At 36.6% G+C, this 20,087-nt stretch overlaps 1 protein-coding gene across 1 annotated transcript in view; it reads left to right on the top strand.

The window, feature by feature from the left end:
• The window catches only part of LOC107581412 (tomoregulin-2-like), a 72,457-nt gene extending 55,213 nt beyond the window's left edge, over positions 1-17,244 (top strand). The window contains exons 9-14 of the mRNA XM_016266970.1: positions 2,608-2,731; positions 3,382-3,540; positions 4,854-4,882; positions 8,271-8,394; positions 9,047-9,205; positions 16,685-17,244. Of these exons, the coding sequence (XP_016122456.1) occupies positions 2,608-2,731; positions 3,382-3,540; positions 4,854-4,882; positions 8,271-8,394; positions 9,047-9,205; positions 16,685-16,781 (692 nt within the window). The 3' untranslated portion in view covers positions 16,782-17,244. The remainder of the gene's footprint in view (positions 1-2,607; positions 2,732-3,381; positions 3,541-4,853; positions 4,883-8,270; positions 8,395-9,046; positions 9,206-16,684) is intronic.
• The last annotated feature ends 2,843 nt before the right edge of the window (positions 17,245-20,087 follow it).

Here is a 20,087-nt window from a genome sequence, read left to right as displayed (position 1 = left end):
GACATTGCACCCTAAATCATCACAGACTGTGGAAACTTAACACTGGACTTCAAGCAACTTGGGCTATGAGCTTCTCCACCCTTCCTCCAGACTCTAGGACCTTGGTTTCCAAATGAAATACAAAACTTGCTCTCATCTGAAAAGAGGACTTTGGACCACTGGGCAACAGTCCAGTTCTTCTTCTTCTTAGCCCAGGTAAGATGCCTCTGACGTTGTCTGTGGTTCAGGAGTGGCTTAACGAGGAATACGACAACTGTAGCCAAATTCCTTGACATGTCTGTGTGTGGTGGCTCTTGATGCCTTGACCCCAGCCTCAGTCCATTCCTTGTGAAGTTCACTCAAATTCTTGAATCAATTTTGCTTGACAATCCTCATAAGGCTGCGGTTCTCTCGGTTGGTTGTGCATCTTTTTCTTCCACACTTTTTCCTTCCACTCAACTTTCTGTTAACATGCTTGGATACAGCACTCTGTGAACAGCCAGCTTCTTTGGCAATGAATGTTTGTGGTTTACCCTCCTTGTGAAGGGTGTCAATGATTGTCTTCTGGACAACTGTCAGATCAGCAGTCTTCCCCATGATTGTGTAGCCTAGTGAACCAAACTGAGAGACCATTTTGAAGGCTCAGGAAGCCTTTGTAGGTGTTTTGAGTTGATTAGCTGATTGGCATGTTACTATATTCTAATTGATTGAGATAGTGAATTGGTGGGTTTTTGTTAAATGTGAGCCAAAATCATCACAATTAAAAGAACCAAAGACTTAAACTATTTCAGTCTGTGTGCATTGAATTTATTTAATACACAAGTTTCACAATTTGAGTTGAATTACTGAAATAAATGAACTTTTCCACGACATTCTAATTTATTGAGATGCACCTGTATAGTCTGTCGGTCATAATTTAGATTCAAATGGTAATTTTCTACCCTGAATTTAGCCTCTGATTCGAACAGTCCTTTGGAAGTAAAGAATAAGAGACTCGTTCAGCAGTGTAAACTGTGTCATCATGTCGGAAGTTTTGGCAAAAATGCAAATCACTGATATACTCGCACTGATCTTGAATTGACTGCTCCAGTGATTACAAAGAGGACTAACTTTGATCGCTCAAATAATCACAATATAGATAACAGATGGTTTTCACACTACTAATAACAGTGTGAAGTTGATTGTTTATCACTGGCTTGATTCACTGATGCATAAACAACAGTAAACCATTTGCGACAAAGAACAACTGTGAGCTGAGCCCTTACACATTACACTGATGACAGGTCATGATAGTCATGAAATGCAATTACTGTCACTAATGATTATTTTGTCAATCGAGTAATCGGTTGATTATTCTAATGATTAATTGAGTAATTTGATCATTTTTGGTGGTAATAAAAACAGACTTAAGCAAACGATAGACTGTAAAATGATTTGAAATTTATCTTTAATACTGTATTTGGCCAATTCTTTATGATATAAATGCTGGACATCAAAACATGCAAACTCAGACCGAGGGTTAAAACATTTATTTTGAAATAGCGATGAACAGTTAGCATATTTAGAAAGATAATGATGTATTCTCCTGTATTAGCATAGGTTTATATATGTTTTACCTTATGGATCTGATGAAATGGTGCAGATTGCATTCCCAGGTGAATATTTTAATATCCAGTATGAAATGATGGAGTTTGAGATGGTTCGCGCATGTAAATGAGAACAGTTTGTGTGGAGCAGCATTTACTGTGAACGGAGACACTCTGAGATACACGTAACCTATAAATAACTTGCATTTATTTATTTAATTTGATCGCAGCCTTAGAAAACGGTCTAATGATGCTTTTCATGGATTCTCACATCTGGTGAGATGGAACGCACTTAATTGACATGGGTAAAATGCCGTCTGGGGATTTGTTTTATAATCGAGTACTCTAATTTAAATGAATTTAAACCCTATTTCAGATTATGTTTCTTAAGGTTAGTTTATAAAGTTTGCAAAGCTTTTTGTGCCAAAAAAGGTCTTTACCTAACAGCACTGTAACACTTGTGATTAATGGAGAGAGACATGACTTGTTCAGAACAAATCTTGATTACATACGACGATGACGCATGTTACGGGACGTGTCGTGGGGAGATTGTGATGTCACAATTCTCCAGATTTCAAATCCTGGCATTTTAGAAGTGTAGAAAATAATAATTCACATGTTGAACTGGGGCAGTATGTTTTTATTGCAGAGAAACCTCTTAAATGTAAATATCAAGAACTTTTTGAGTCTCTTGTTTTATGACCCCTTGAAGCAAAAAGTTATTTCTCAAAAACATAATCAAATGTGTTGCTTCGACAAGAGCGAGTTGTTGTTAGAATATAATTCGAGCAAGTCACTTGCCAAATTGGCTGATAGACTGCAAACAAATACCTTAATTTACCACTGTGCAAACCACTCGTGATGTTTGCAGTGGTTCTGTGGATTTTTTTTTTTACGTTATGACACTTTGTACACTATTTTATGCCACTTTCATGATTTCATCACAAACTGACCCTTCACAATGACTAATCTGACAACATAAATTTGTGGAATGTAGAATTACAGTCTCCCCCTCTCTCTCTCTTGTTCGGGGTGTGTTTAGAGGAGAGAGACCAGGTGAGCGAGGTACCATGGGGTCTTTACATCCCGTGTCCGGAGCGTTACAAGAACTACTGTGTCCATGGAGAGTGCGAGTATCCTAGCAACCTCTCGCCCCCCACCTGCAGGTAACCGCACCACACGACACAGACAACATATCAAACTCTTCCTTCTCCCTCACCCACACGCCCACAGACTCTTTAAAGGACAGTGTGAGATTGATTTTAGAGAAGCACTGAGAAGACAAAAGCAGGGGAGAGAACGAGAAATGGGAGAAGATGAGAAGTGATGAAAGACGTGCAAGAAAAAGTGTGAAGGAAAGAGAAGAAGAGAAATTGTGTGTGTGTGTGCCTCCCTCTGAAAGATGACTCATTCCTACCAGCTGTGCATGTGTGTGTGTGTGTGTGTGTCGGCTGGCAGGTGTCCCTTTAACCGCCTCCTCTGAGAGGTCGAGGCTCTAATTAAACAAGACTATGTTTTTCCCAGTGTGCACCAGCTCCCCGCTGCACACTCACTCCCACACACACACACACACTTCCACTGTTTTTTTGCACCTATAAACACTGACTGCCTATTAATTATCCACAAACAGTGGCATCAACATTTTTTTATAAAAAAATTAAATTTTTTGGAATGGCATCAACATCCTACTGCCTTGTGATTATTCACACTGCTCTCTATCATCACCTGCTGAAAGTAGTTATTGATTATGGTCTCCCCATCTTTCCTTTGCTTTAAAATCTAACACTGTTTTTTCTCGCCCGTGTGTGTTTTTCAGTTGTCATTCGGGCTTCATTGGTCCGCAGTGTGACAGGAAGGACTATAACGTGATGTACGTGGTACCTGGTTCGGTAAAGCTGCGTTACGTTCTAATCGCATCCATCATTGGGGCTCTGCAAGTGGCCATTATCTGCCTCGTAGTGCTTTGCATCACACGGTGAGTGTAAACACACAAATCACTCAGACATGTGGCAAAGGTTTCACGCATGCACAGTCACATGCTTCTGATGACAATCACTGTGCAGCTGAAAACAAAATCCAAAAGTTATGGGAATAAGTCAGGAATGTTAAAGCTAAATGAACAGACAGTGTTTAAACAGGAGTCTATCCACATGTGCGTAGTTTTTTCAGTTTGAAACAGATCTGTAAAATTTTATTTTTATTTGTTATTTCACAAGAGTATTAATTCGCAAACAGCACAGAGATTTCAAGTTGACAGGAATCATGGCAGAACATATGGAAGCCCCAAGAGGACACGCATTATTATTATTATTTCCTTGTTTTTGTGATCCTCATAAAATAGGTTTTTGAGGTTTTCTTTTCTTTTTTTCTTTTTTTTTTTGTGAAAACTAACAAATAAACTGAATTGTATTTAAAAATGTGTTACCTATTCAATAATCTTTTATTTATTTAATTAAAGTTTAATTATTTTTTAAATAAAATTCTTTTTTGATGTACTATTTATTTCTTTATTCTCTCATAAAACTTTAATTCTTTGTCAAATTATTTTGCAAGATGTAACTTTTATCTTTTTGACATGGATAGCCATATTTATTATCTATTATTATATAGAACCAAACAGCCTGGACATTCTACCAGTTAACTCTACTTTATTTTTCATAGAAAAAAAGAACACATTCAAAAGTCTGAGTCAGCTTGTTTTATTTTTTGCTTGTTTGTTTGTAAGAAATTTATACTTTTTAGTCTTTAATGATGTTTTAAATGGATCATAATTGATAATAAAGACATTTCTAACATTACAGAAGATTTCTATTTAAAATACTGTACTTTTTAACTTTCAATCCATTAAAGAATCCTAAAAATATGTTTTTGAGCACCAATTCAGCATATTAGAATGATTTCTGAAGGATCATGTGACACTGAAGACTGGAGGGGATGCTGAAAATTCAGCTTTGCATCACAGGAATAAATTACATTTTATCTTTTCAATGGTATGGTCATATTTAAATTATTTTGGACAAACTATCCTTTTTTATTATATGTAATACACAGTTACTACAATAGTATCTTGCCACTTAAGTAAAAACATCCTTATTTGCATTAATCATTTTAAGTGAGACTTTAAGTGTCCAAGTACTTTTGTGGTGACTATATAATGTACGAACTGCGTTTATACAGAAACACACACACATGAAGAGCTGCGGTCACAGCTTTGCTGATTATAATGGGAGTGTTTGAGTACTGTCGCATTGCACAGTTCCTCTATATAATTTATTCAAAATTCAACAGTTTTGTTTTTCCTGTGGCTGAGAAGGACAGTGTGATTTCCTTGATTGTCTGATGCATAAAGCAGCAAATTAATTCAGTAGCAGTTCTCCGCTAAATATGAAGCCTACATACATAAATTTTATGGCATGCAGTTGCAGACACACAAGTTTATAAATGAAATTTCTGTAAATCAGAACAACTCTGATTGCAATATCCAGAGAACTAACTAACAATTATGAATAACGATCATATAATGAAACCTGACCCACACGCATGCATAGTCATGAAGTAAAAGGTGTCTTTAGCTCTTACATGAAGTAAGTGTACAGTGTTCACCGCAGTGCCCTCCTTCACCTTACAGCCCGCAACTGGTTTCTATAGCAACACACTTTCTAACTGCAGCAGTGACTTAGGAACGTCTTTCTCTTATCTGTCTCCGCTTGCTTTTTCCCCCTTTAATTGTCTCAAGTCCTGTCTTTCACTGTCTCGCACTCTCTCTCTCCTGTCTGTCGGCATCTTTCGCCCTCTGTCTTTCTGTCTAGCTAATCAAAGATGCTCAGACTGAAGCACATGTTTAATCAAACACACTCCTGCAAGGGCGCAGAGCCAGCGTAATGATTAGGTGATTGTAATGATTCTCTGACGCCACATTGCATGCAGAGTGTAAGAGCTAGGGTGGTAGCAAAAGTAATGGTTTAGAGAGTGAAAATACAAAGAGCGAGGAAAGAACATCAAGCTCTCTCTAATGAGCGATCATTCAGACTCTTTGACCTTTTAAAAGTTTACGACGCTCAGTACGGCTCGTTCGTTTTTTTCCTCCGCGCTCCACCTGCAAGCAGGCTTTCTGAGGCCTCTAATGTGTTACGGTTGTTTTGATTGTTGCTTTGTCCCGTAACGAGGCTCCCAGGGACGCGCGGGGCGGTGGAATGGACCATGTTGTCATAATGGCTCTGTTGCCCTCAGTGTTTGCTCCCAAGGGGGAAATTGCCACCTCACTTTTGTATAATCAGCACAAATGGGCTTCGACTACAATCCATTTAATATAACTCTCCAAAAGTAGCCCTGTAGGATTCTAAAGGAGAGGGTTTATTGATTAAAGATGGCGAAAGATTTGCCGAACAGACACAACAATGCAGTGAAAATGTTTTGCAGGGATTTAACATCCAGCTTTTTTTGGAATAACTTTCACCATTGTAGTTTCAGAGAGTGTACAATTGGGCTAACTGGACATCAAAAATGGGAGGGTGATACAACTGTTGCAATATCATTAAGAAGAACAAACCCTTAGTAAAATAATGAAACAAAACAAACAGTGGCATAATTTGGTGTGCCAGTCATATGTGCAAAAAAGACAGACAATGTGCACCTATTTCCTTCCACTGTAGGAAATTGAAGCCAAAATGTGACCCTGGACCACAAAAGTTGCACAGGTATATTTGTAGCAATAGCCAACAATACATTGTATGGGTCAAAATTATCCAATTTTCTTTTATGCCAAAAATCATTAGGATATTAAGTAAAGATCATGTTCCATGAAGATATTTTGTAAATTTCCTACCTTCATTTTTGATTAGAAATATGCATTGCTAAAAACTTCATTTGGACAACTTTAAAGGCGTTTTTCTAAATATTTAAAAAAATTTGCAACCTCAGATTCCAGATTTTCAAATAGTTCAATCATGACAACTCTCTAAAGATTTTAGCATGGTGATGGATATGACAATGTTAATGTATTTGGTCTTGACGGAATAGATCTGCTATGCTGCTGCTGTTGCTGAATTGCTGCTGCTGTTGGTTATTGCTGCTGCTGCAAGCAAGTACAGGAACTTGCTACTGCCAATACATTCGGTGCCGTGAGTATTTAAGACATACTGCTGCTGCACAAAATTGACTGCTCCAGTGATTACAAAGAGGACTAACTTTGATCGCTCAAATAATCACAATATAGATAACAGATGGTTTTCACACTACTAATAACAGTGTGAAGTTGATTGTTTATCACTGGCTTGATTCACTGATGCATAAACAACAGTAAACCATTTGCGACAAAGAACAACTGTGAGCTGAGCCCTTACACATTACACTGATGACAGGTCATGATAGTCATGAAATGCAATTACTGTCACTAATGATTATTTTGTCAATCGAGTAATCGGTTGATTATTCTAATGATTAATTGAGTAATTTGATCATTTTTGGTGGTAATAAAAACAGACTTAAGCAAACGATAGACTGTAAAATGATTTGAAATTTATCTTTAATACTGTATTTGGCCAATTCTTTATGATATAAATGCTGGACATCAAAACATGCAAACTCAGACCGAGGGTTAAAACATTTATTTTGAAATAGCGATGAACAGTTAGCATATTTAGAAAGATAATGATGTATTCTCCTGTATTAGCATAGGTTTATATATGTTTTACCTTATGGATCTGATGAAATGGTGCAGATTGCATTCCCAGGTGAATATTTTAATATCCAGTATGAAATGATGGAGTTTGAGATGGTTCGCGCATGTAAATGAGAACAGTTTGTGTGGAGCAGCATTTACTGTGAACGGAGACACTCTGAGATACACGTAACCTATAAATAACTTGCATTTATTTATTTAATTTGATCGCAGCCTTAGAAAACGGTCTAATGATGCTTTTCATGGATTCTCACATCTGGTGAGATGGAACGCACTTAATTGACATGGGTAAAATGCCGTCTGGGGATTTGTTTTATAATCGAGTACTCTAATTTAAATGAATTTAAACCCTATTTCAGATTATGTTTCTTAAGGTTAGTTTATAAAGTTTGCAAAGCTTTTTGTGCCAAAAAAGGTCTTTACCTAACAGCACTGTAACACTTGTGATTAATGGAGAGAGACATGACTTGTTCAGAACAAATCTTGATTACATACGACGATGACGCATGTTACGGGACGTGTCGTGGGGAGATTGTGATGTCACAATTCTCCAGATTTCAAATCCTGGCATTTTAGAAGTGTAGAAAATAATAATTCACATGTTGAACTGGGGCAGTATGTTTTTATTGCAGAGAAACCTCTTAAATGTAAATATCAAGAACTTTTTGAGTCTCTTGTTTTATGACCCCTTGAAGCAAAAAGTTATTTCTCAAAAACATAATCAAATGTGTTGCTTCGACAAGAGCGAGTTGTTGTTAGAATATAATTCGAGCAAGTCACTTGCCAAATTGGCTGATAGACTGCAAACAAATACCTTAATTTACCACTGTGCAAACCACTCGTGATGTTTGCAGTGGTTCTGTGGATTTTTTTTTTTACGTTATGACACTTTGTACACTATTTTATGCCACTTTCATGATTTCATCACAAACTGACCCTTCACAATGACTAATCTGACAACATAAATTTGTGGAATGTAGAATTACAGTCTCCCCCTCTCTCTCTCTTGTTCGGGGTGTGTTTAGAGGAGAGAGACCAGGTGAGCGAGGTACCATGGGGTCTTTACATCCCGTGTCCGGAGCGTTACAAGAACTACTGTGTCCATGGAGAGTGCGAGTATCCTAGCAACCTCTCGCCCCCCACCTGCAGGTAACCGCACCACACGACACAGACAACATATCAAACTCTTCCTTCTCCCTCACCCACACGCCCACAGACTCTTTAAAGGACAGTGTGAGATTGATTTTAGAGAAGCACTGAGAAGACAAAAGCAGGGGAGAGAACGAGAAATGGGAGAAGATGAGAAGTGATGAAAGACGTGCAAGAAAAAGTGTGAAGGAAAGAGAAGAAGAGAAATTGTGTGTGTGTGTGCCTCCCTCTGAAAGATGACTCATTCCTACCAGCTGTGCATGTGTGTGTGTGTGTGTGTGTGTCGGCTGGCAGGTGTCCCTTTAACCGCCTCCTCTGAGAGGTCGAGGCTCTAATTAAACAAGACTATGTTTTTCCCAGTGTGCACCAGCTCCCCGCTGCACACTCACTCCCACACACACACACACACTTCCACTGTTTTTTTGCACCTATAAACACTGACTGCCTATTAATTATCCACAAACAGTGGCATCAACATTTTTTTATAAAAAAATTAAATTTTTTGGAATGGCATCAACATCCTACTGCCTTGTGATTATTCACACTGCTCTCTATCATCACCTGCTGAAAGTAGTTATTGATTATGGTCTCCCCATCTTTCCTTTGCTTTAAAATCTAACACTGTTTTTTCTCGCCCGTGTGTGTTTTTCAGTTGTCATTCGGGCTTCATTGGTCCGCAGTGTGACAGGAAGGACTATAACGTGATGTACGTGGTACCTGGTTCGGTAAAGCTGCGTTACGTTCTAATCGCATCCATCATTGGGGCTCTGCAAGTGGCCATTATCTGCCTCGTAGTGCTTTGCATCACACGGTGAGTGTAAACACACAAATCACTCAGACATGTGGCAAAGGTTTCACGCATGCACAGTCACATGCTTCTGATGACAATCACTGTGCAGCTGAAAACAAAATCCAAAAGTTATGGGAATAAGTCAGGAATGTTAAAGCTAAATGAACAGACAGTGTTTAAACAGGAGTCTATCCACATGTGCGTAGTTTTTTCAGTTTGAAACAGATCTGTAAAATTTTATTTTTATTTGTTATTTCACAAGAGTATTAATTCGCAAACAGCACAGAGATTTCAAGTTGACAGGAATCATGGCAGAACATATGGAAGCCCCAAGAGGACACGCATTATTATTATTATTTCCTTGTTTTTGTGATCCTCATAAAATAGGTTTTTGAGGTTTTCTTTTCTTTTTTTCTTTTTTTTTTTGTGAAAACTAACAAATAAACTGAATTGTATTTAAAAATGTGTTACCTATTCAATAATCTTTTATTTATTTAATTAAAGTTTAATTATTTTTTAAATAAAATTCTTTTTTGATGTACTATTTATTTCTTTATTCTCTCATAAAACTTTAATTCTTTGTCAAATTATTTTGCAAGATGTAACTTTTATCTTTTTGACATGGATAGCCATATTTATTATCTATTATTATATAGAACCAAACAGCCTGGACATTCTACCAGTTAACTCTACTTTATTTTTCATAGAAAAAAAGAACACATTCAAAAGTCTGAGTCAGCTTGTTTTATTTTTTGCTTGTTTGTTTGTAAGAAATTTATACTTTTTAGTCTTTAATGATGTTTTAAATGGATCATAATTGATAATAAAGACATTTCTAACATTACAGAAGATTTCTATTTAAAATACTGTACTTTTTAACTTTCAATCCATTAAAGAATCCTAAAAATATGTTTTTGAGCACCAATTCAGCATATTAGAATGATTTCTGAAGGATCATGTGACACTGAAGACTGGAGGGGATGCTGAAAATTCAGCTTTGCATCACAGGAATAAATTACATTTTATCTTTTCAATGGTATGGTCATATTTAAATTATTTTGGACAAACTATCCTTTTTTATTATATGTAATACACAGTTACTACAATAGTATCTTGCCACTTAAGTAAAAACATCCTTATTTGCATTAATCATTTTAAGTGAGACTTTAAGTGTCCAAGTACTTTTGTGGTGACTATATAATGTACGAACTGCGTTTATACAGAAACACACACACATGAAGAGCTGCGGTCACAGCTTTGCTGATTATAATGGGAGTGTTTGAGTACTGTCGCATTGCACAGTTCCTCTATATAATTTATTCAAAATTCAACAGTTTTGTTTTTCCTGTGGCTGAGAAGGACAGTGTGATTTCCTTGATTGTCTGATGCATAAAGCAGCAAATTAATTCAGTAGCAGTTCTCCGCTAAATATGAAGCCTACATACATAAATTTTATGGCATGCAGTTGCAGACACACAAGTTTATAAATGAAATTTCTGTAAATCAGAACAACTCTGATTGCAATATCCAGAGAACTAACTAACAATTATGAATAACGATCATATAATGAAACCTGACCCACACGCATGCATAGTCATGAAGTAAAAGGTGTCTTTAGCTCTTACATGAAGTAAGTGTACAGTGTTCACCGCAGTGCCCTCCTTCACCTTACAGCCCGCAACTGGTTTCTATAGCAACACACTTTCTAACTGCAGCAGTGACTTAGGAACGTCTTTCTCTTATCTGTCTCCGCTTGCTTTTTCCCCCTTTAATTGTCTCAAGTCCTGTCTTTCACTGTCTCGCACTCTCTCTCTCCTGTCTGTCGGCATCTTTCGCCCTCTGTCTTTCTGTCTAGCTAATCAAAGATGCTCAGACTGAAGCACATGTTTAATCAAACACACTCCTGCAAGGGCGCAGAGCCAGCGTAATGATTAGGTGATTGTAATGATTCTCTGACGCCACATTGCATGCAGAGTGTAAGAGCTAGGGTGGTAGCAAAAGTAATGGTTTAGAGAGTGAAAATACAAAGAGCGAGGAAAGAACATCAAGCTCTCTCTAATGAGCGATCATTCAGACTCTTTGACCTTTTAAAAGTTTACGACGCTCAGTACGGCTCGTTCGTTTTTTTCCTCCGCGCTCCACCTGCAAGCAGGCTTTCTGAGGCCTCTAATGTGTTACGGTTGTTTTGATTGTTGCTTTGTCCCGTAACGAGGCTCCCAGGGACGCGCGGGGCGGTGGAATGGACCATGTTGTCATAATGGCTCTGTTGCCCTCAGTGTTTGCTCCCAAGGGGGAAATTGCCACCTCACTTTTGTATAATCAGCACAAATGGGCTTCGACTACAATCCATTTAATATAACTCTCCAAAAGTAGCCCTGTAGGATTCTAAAGGAGAGGGTTTATTGATTAAAGATGGCGAAAGATTTGCCGAACAGACACAACAATGCAGTGAAAATGTTTTGCAGGGATTTAACATCCAGCTTTTTTTGGAATAACTTTCACCATTGTAGTTTCAGAGAGTGTACAATTGGGCTAACTGGACATCAAAAATGGGAGGGTGATACAACTGTTGCAATATCATTAAGAAGAACAAACCCTTAGTAAAATAATGAAACAAAACAAACAGTGGCATAATTTGGTGTGCCAGTCATATGTGCAAAAAAGACAGACAATGTGCACCTATTTCCTTCCACTGTAGGAAATTGAAGCCAAAATGTGACCCTGGACCACAAAAGTTGCACAGGTATATTTGTAGCAATAGCCAACAATACATTGTATGGGTCAAAATTATCCAATTTTCTTTTATGCCAAAAATCATTAGGATATTAAGTAAAGATCATGTTCCATGAAGATATTTTGTAAATTTCCTACCTTCATTTTTGATTAGAAATATGCATTGCTAAAAACTTCATTTGGACAACTTTAAAGGCGTTTTTCTAAATATTTAAAAAAATTTGCAACCTCAGATTCCAGATTTTCAAATAGTTCAATCATGACAACTCTCTAAAGATTTTAGCATGGTGATGGATATGACAATGTTAATGTATTTGGTCTTGACGGAATAGATCTGCTATGCTGCTGCTGTTGCTGAATTGCTGCTGCTGTTGGTTATTGCTGCTGCTGCAAGCAAGTACAGGAACTTGCTACTGCCAATACATTCGGTGCCGTGAGTATTTAAGACATACTGCTGCTGCACAAATAGCATATAAAATAACCCTTAGCAGATCTATATAAGTGGTCTATATAAGTGGAGATAGGGAGGTGGAGGGTTTCAGAAAAACTCTGAAAGCACGCTGCAGGAATCTTAAGTGAATGCTAGCCAGCCACATAAATGCAAGGCTGTAAGCTCATCACTCATCAATCACCTTGTGCCAAGTCGTTTAACTCTCTGAATATCATCAGTTACATTAACAACCTGTCAGCCTGCGCCATCTAGAGTTTCATGACTGAACTATATATTTGTATCTCTGCCAAATATTGTCCTATCCTAACAAACCATATTCAATGGAAAGTTTATTAATTCAGCTTTCAGGTGTATAAATCTCAGTTTCCAATTTTGCACTGATGCCGTCATTTGGAGCCAAAGTCTGTGCAGTAGTGATTGTAAGGTGAAGCCACAGTATCAAAGTCCAACACAAACTCCCGCAGAGCCAATCACAAGCTCACAATCATAAGCCACACCCCATTATTACAGTGTCAAATAACTAAAACCAAACTTATTCGAAAAATGCAACACTTGAACATAAGTCCATGAAAATGACAAAAAAAACATTTTGGTGCAAAAATTATTTAAAGAGTAATTAGAATATTGGGGCTGGGGTTTTGATCGGCTGATGTCCCATTCATTGAGAGTGCGGGTTTTATGAAAGATAAAAAGACGAACAGGAAATGATTTCACAGAGAGGACCCCTGCAGACCCTCCTTAGTGATATTAGTAATTAATAATTCATTATTAAAAAAAACTACTCGATGGTTACACTACATGAATGTGGTGCATTTTGATTAAAGGCTATATTATAAATACTAGACTATGCATAAAATACTAGATCGGTATTTCTCTGTCTGTCAGCAATACAATGTGACAATGACATTTTTTATACTTTCCTTTTATAAAAAGGTATGTACTTTTATACATTTTAATGTTTGCAGTTAGTGTAATTTATACAACTGCAATCATAATGACATAATATTGTTGGAATCACATGGCTGGAACTTTTGTTTTCCAGCTGATGAATGACAGCCAATCAGAATCCAACAGTCCTTAAAGTGCCTGAGTATTTAAAGCTGAAAACTGCACTTACAATAAACAGAACATTATCGTCAGTTAATGTGAATGCTAATATAGCTATCTTGTTAGTTATTGTGCTTGATCTAAAAAGTATGGAAGTCCGTTTCCACCACTGAATAAACATTTTTAAAAAAGGTTTACTTTTTTTCACAGAATTGCGTGATATAAACTCACAATTGCGAGCTATAAAGTCAGAATTGTGAGATATAGTCACAATTGCGAGATAAAAACTTGCAATTCTGACTTTTATTCTCGCAATTGCGAGTTTATATCTCGCAATTCTGTGAAAAAAAGTAAACCTTTTTTAAAAAAATTTATTCAGTGGCGGATTCTCGCAATTGCGAGTTATAAAGTCAGAATCGCGTGATATAAACTCGCAATTGCGAGTTAAAGTCAAATTTTTAAGGGGGGGATAAGACTGATATGTTCTCAGAATTGCGAGTTTATATCTCACAATTCTGAGAAAAAAGTCAGAATTGCGTGATATAAACTCGCAACTGCGAGAAAAAAAGTCAGAATTGTGAGTTTATATCTCGCAGTTCTGACTTTATTTCTCAGAATTGCGAGTTTATATCTCACAATTCTGAGAAAAAAGTCAGAATTGCGTGATATAAACTCGCAACTGCGAGAAAAAAAGTCAGAATTGTGAGTTTATATCTCGCAGTTCTGACTTTATTTCTCAGAATTGCGAGTTTATATCTCACAATTCTGAGAAAAAAGTCAGAATTGTGAGATAAAAGTCGCAATTACCTCTTTTATTTTTTATTCAGTGGCAGAAACGGGCTTCCATAAAAAAGGCCTTTAAAATGTTACAAAAAAATCTATTTCAAATAAATAACGTTCTTTTGAACTTTCTGTTTATCAAAGAATCCAGAAAAATGCATCACTGTTTCCAAAAAATAATAAAAATAATAATATTAAGGAGCACAACCGACATAGAATGATTTCTGAAGGATCATGTGACAATGAAGACTGAAGTAATAAATGTTAAATTCAGCTTTGCCATCACAGGAATACATTACATTTTAAAATGTATTATTTTAGAAAACAGTTATTTTGAATTGTAATTATATTTCACATGCGCATCATAATAAATAGACCTATTTTACACAACTTTAAGAATTCTCCAATAAGTGTATTATATATCACTGAAAAAAAGGATGAATCTCAGCTTTCATATGGTATATAGGCCATAATCTGTATTATTATGGTTCAAATGTGCTGCAGTTTAACAATAAGCTTGTCTTTACATTGGAATTTTTCAAAAACGTGATTTTCTGAGCCCGTAATTCAGCAAATCTTTGACATTCCTTACTCAGTTAATATTAAAGATATCAAGGTTATATTTTCACAGAATGATCCTTAGATTATGTAGAATAATTTTATGTAAAAAACAGTGAATTATGAAAAAATGACTTTAGCTGGGATTTCATAGACAGGGTCACTGCTTTCAGAAATCTTAACAACCTCAAACTTTTGATCTTTCAGCAAGAGAAACTGGTTCAGGCTGTCACGAGTAAAAAAACAGCAAAAAGAAAGAAAAAAAAGAGTTTTTAGTAAAAAGTAATGCACAAAACTTGTGAATATTTATGGCTGTCAATTTCCTTAATTCACCCACCATTGGCTGTCATGGCAAAAAGTTCATTTGAGGCTGTGAATCTACTGCTTTAAGACTTGGTCGTGATTAGTTTTCTCAACCCGTTCAGGCAGTGAGTTAAAGGTTCTCTTCACTGTGTAAAACTTGATGTTTGCGAGCGAGCGAGAGGATGGAACTAATTAAAACAGGAACAGCTTTGGTCTGGTCAGGAATCAGTGTCCCCCGCGCACCCTGCTGCCTCCGAGCCGATTTAAGAGCCAGGGGCACACTCTGCCCTATGCAAAACATGACATTTAATATAGCGACGAGTAAAATATAATAAAGATTCCCTGTGGTGGAAGGTTTCCCCAGCCGAGCTACTAGGGAAGAGAGAGAAGCTGTTAATGAAACAATTTAAACCACAGCAAGTGTCTGTCTGTCGCTATCTGATCTCCATTCGTCTCTCTCCATCTCCCTCTTTCTGTGCATTTTATACATTATGATTAGAGCTGTCAGTTTAATGCATTAATGTAGTGAAATTAATTATATAAAAAACATCCTGTTAAAAATGGAATGCATTTAATCGTGCCCACTGAACCCTATGTAAATGCTGTAATAAGGAACATAAATCAATAATATTGACAAAAATGCAATTGCAAAATGGATCACTATTTTGACTGTAGGTTAGTGACAGGCTTTTTAATGATAGAAAAAAACAACATTGTATTGACTCCTAAAGTTTTGTTAATGTAACGCTGTAAAACTTGGTAGGTGATTTGTTTACTGTGTTCACTGTGTAAAACCTGATATTTGTAAGCAAGAAGATGGAACTAATTAAAAAAGGAACAAATTTGGTCTGGTCATAAATCAGTAGCGTCTACTTCAATGTATTTGACTTCTAAAGTCAATACATTCCCGTCAGTAACTTTATAGCTTTAGGGGATTTTTCAGAAAATATTGATACATGTACATGCACAATATATACATGTAGTTTATTTGGTAACTTGATTGCATATTTTTTGATTGCATGACAGCCCTAGTCTACAATCTAATATAATTTTTTTTTCTGTTAAGAATAAAAATAAAAGCTCCTGGTTTGTGGTGCTTGTTTGTTAATATTCAATTATTATTATTATTATTATGTTGGTAATGTTTACATGTACACATTAAAGCCACTCTTCAATTGACAACAGACAGTAATAATAATAATAATAAATTATTACTAAATAGAAATAAACAAAATAAGAAATATTACTATTGCTAATTAGTAAATATTACTAATATTTAATGATTTCATGTTTTAAACCTTTAATCATCTCCTTTGTTGACAACAGATGGTTATTATTATTGTTATTGTTATTATTAAATAAAAATTATATAATGTAATAAAGAATTATTATTACTATTGTAATATTGCCCTGAAAATAATTATATTACAATATATATTAATATCAATTATAGTTTACACCTTAAAGTACATGCAGACATGAAATCATGTTGAGCAGCATTTACTGCAAACTGAGGCACTCTTGAGACTGGATCATAAGAGACTAAAACATATTGCGATTAATTAATTGGCAAGCCCTATTAAATCAAAGAATGAGGACTATAAACTTCCTTCTTTGTGTGTTTCCAGAAGGTGTCCACGTGAGAATCGGATAGCACGGCAGAAACAAAACGTTCCACACTTCAACTCGGCAAACACCCTGCGGGCCTCCACCAGACTCATCTGACGAGCCCTTAAACTTAGTGTGACATGTGCTAAAGACAGCAGAGAAAAAGGCCCCAGGGAATTGTGGGAACACACACCCCTCCAGACAGGTGTTGCTGGGTGTGTGTAAGAACTGAGGCGGGACTCCTGGCAGTGTGCAAACCTTATCGTCCCTGGATTCCCGTAGGACGCAAACAGGGGACAGCCTCACGGGACGGGCCTGCAGTGGTTTTTCCACCTGGCCTGCAGGCTGGAGTCAGACTCAGTGGGAAAGAGAACAGGCAGTCTGTTTCGTCAGAGCGTACAGCCAAAAACAGCCCTTCCCTGGGGTTGCAACAATCTGGAAGAGAGAAGTGCTTGTGGATAGATGGATGGATGGATGGATGGATGGATGATAGATGGATGACTGGAGAGGTGTGCCACATGTTGCCTTGTATTTGTTGTCAATGACACCATCGAAGAAATGAGCTCTCCAGGGCTCTCTTTGTAATCTATTATATATTTCCAATAGGTAAATATACTTGTGATGTTTTTTGTTTGTTTTTATTTGATGTAATGTAAATAAATAATTTATATCATGTGAATTGATGCATCGTGTATGACTTTGACTACCGCTGCAAAAAATCAGGTAACGCTTTACAATAAAGTTTCATTAGTTACTTACTTTAGTCAACATGAAGTAACAATGAACTATACTTCTACAGCATTTATTATACCTCTTAATCATTGTTAATCTCAACATTTACTAATATCTTTTTAAAATCAAAAGTTTTATCCATTTGATTTTAATGCATTAAATAATGTTAACAAATGAAAATTATAGTAAAGTGTTACCAAAATTCATTTCCTTAATTGGTATTATAGGGATGCACAATATATTGGTACCATATGGTTATCAATTGATATTAAATATTTAATTGTGCATGCTAATTTGCAATATTTTTTGCTTTTAGATTACCTTTGCCATCGTCTAAAGGTCACTTAAAGTTGATCTTTAAAACACTAATAATTTAATATTTAGTAAATCTCAAACTTAATATTCATTTTGATTCTGTACATTAGTACATTATGCATTAATGCTAAATTGACTTTAGAATGATGGATAAAAATGAATGATTTCAGTTTTTAGTCTATTTTTATCCAGACAAAAGGATATAGAATATAAAATCTTGGCTATTTATTATAATAAATGATTACTGGCTTATTCTATATTGCTCAGAATTTTTAATATTGGTGCATCAGAAGTATTTTTGTCTCTTTGTGCAGTAAAAATATCTAAAAACGTGTGTGTGTGTATACATACATTATATATATATATATTGTTTTTAGATATTTTTACTGGACAAAGAGACAAAAATACTACAGCTACTAAATGTCAACTTCTCACAATCTTTTCAACAAATTTGTCAAAAAAAATGTCCTTCACTTTGCTACAGTGTTCCTCCCTGCAAATATCCTTAAAGGGTTAGTTCACCCAAAAATGAAAATTCTGTCATTAATTACTCACCCTCATGTCGTTTCAAACCCGTAAGACCTTCGTTCATCTTCGGAACACAAATTAAGATATTTATGATGGAATCTGAGAGCTGTCTGACCCTGCATAGACAGCAACGCAACTGAAATGTTCCCAAGTCCAGAAGCATAGCAAGGAGATCTGTAAAATAATCCATGTGACATCAGGGGTTCAACCGTAATTTTACGAAGCTACGAGAATACTTTTTGTGCGCAAAAGAAAAAAAAAACTTTATTCGACAATTCATCTCCTCCGCATCACCCTGTAGCGCCATTTTGGAAAGTATCAGTTGGACGTAAACAGTGTATGCTGTTCTGTGTCAGCTGCGTCACACGGATACGCTGTTTCCGTTCAGCTCAAATCACAACAACATAGGAAACCGATCCAGTGTGCAAAAGTATTCTTGTAGCTTCGTAAAGTTACGGTTGAACCCCTGATGTCACATGGATTATTTTACCCACCTCCTTGCTACGTTTCTGGACTCTGGAACATTTCCGTTGTTTTGGTGTCTATGCAGGGTCAGACAGCTCTCAGATTCTATCAAAAATATCTTAATTTGTGTTCCGAAGATGAACCAAAGGTCTTACGGGTTTGAAACGACATGTGGGTGAGTAATTAATGACAGAATTTTCATTTTTGGGTGAACTATCCCTTTAACCTTCCAAGTTTGAAAGTCTTGTCACTTGTCAAAAATATCAATTCTTGCACAGATTTAGAAGTACCCAGCACTCTGTTGATTAGCTCTAGGACTGAGATACATCCTTTCTCGTCACCTTGTTTCTCTTAGCACAATCTGACACGAGCAGGAAAGGAAAGTCTGTCTGTCTGCCTCCTTCGGCCCAAAGGGAGTTGTAGGCGGATGAAGCCCAGCAGCCGGTCGATGGCTGTGAGCCGCACCCATTACCCAGCAATCAATGCTGCCACAAGATCCGACAGCAGAGAGGCTGTCACAACCTCAGTCCGGCTCTCTCCTACGCCTCTGAGCTGTCAAAAACAATCACCGCCAACAAGTAGTGTGTGTGTGTTGTACCGATACCAATGCACTCTGTGGCCTGAGGTAACTTGTGGAACCTAATCTAACAGTCGTTGGGAGACAGAATGGCGAGTGTGTATGTGTGTGAGCAAGCTTAGATATATGAAACTACAAATGATGCATGAAAGACGATATGTTTTATGATTCTCGTGTCTCTTGTTGCTATTATGATCAATGACCACACGATGGCAGTGCTCAAGTGAGTGTCTCAAATGGATCATTTACTGTTCATGCCTTCATTCATAATACGAAGACATTAACTAGGCGTTCTGTGAAAGGGTGTCGCCTCCATGTTAAAAAGGTATTTTTTTTAAGAACATTTCTGCAATTCTGTCCGACGAGAAAGGTCTGCTATGCAATGTAAAAGTAATGAATCACATTGTCATCCCAAGCTAAATTAACAAAAAATATCAGGGATTTCAAGTGACGGGGGAATGTAATGGGGTGGGACATTTTCAAACCAAAATGGCGCTATGGTTATAGCCTTGTCATTGGCATTCAAAGACTTAAGTGTGACTTCTCTAGAAATATCAGGAGAAAAAAAAATGTTTTTCATGTCTGTATTATGTGATGAGCCCGTTTCAAAAAATCATAAAGACATCTTGAGATTGCAAAGATGTCATTTCCTCTTCATAGTGACACTTAAAATGACAGTTCACTATTGTTACAAAACTCAAAGATAATTTAAATGAAAAGAGGACTTCATACAAATGTTATTTGGTGTGAATGATAAAATAAACACACTTTGTCATAGCAGACTTGCTAGTACTATTAAGAAATAT

Source organism: Sinocyclocheilus grahami, unplaced genomic scaffold, assembly GCF_001515645.1.
Source record: "Sinocyclocheilus grahami isolate Dianchi unplaced genomic scaffold, SAMN03320097.WGS_v1.1 scaffold34.1, whole genome shotgun sequence".
Taxonomy (NCBI): domain Eukaryota; kingdom Metazoa; phylum Chordata; class Actinopteri; order Cypriniformes; family Cyprinidae; genus Sinocyclocheilus; species Sinocyclocheilus grahami.
Note: the sequence above shows the minus strand (reverse complement) of the source record. Positions and strands in the feature narration are given on the sequence as shown.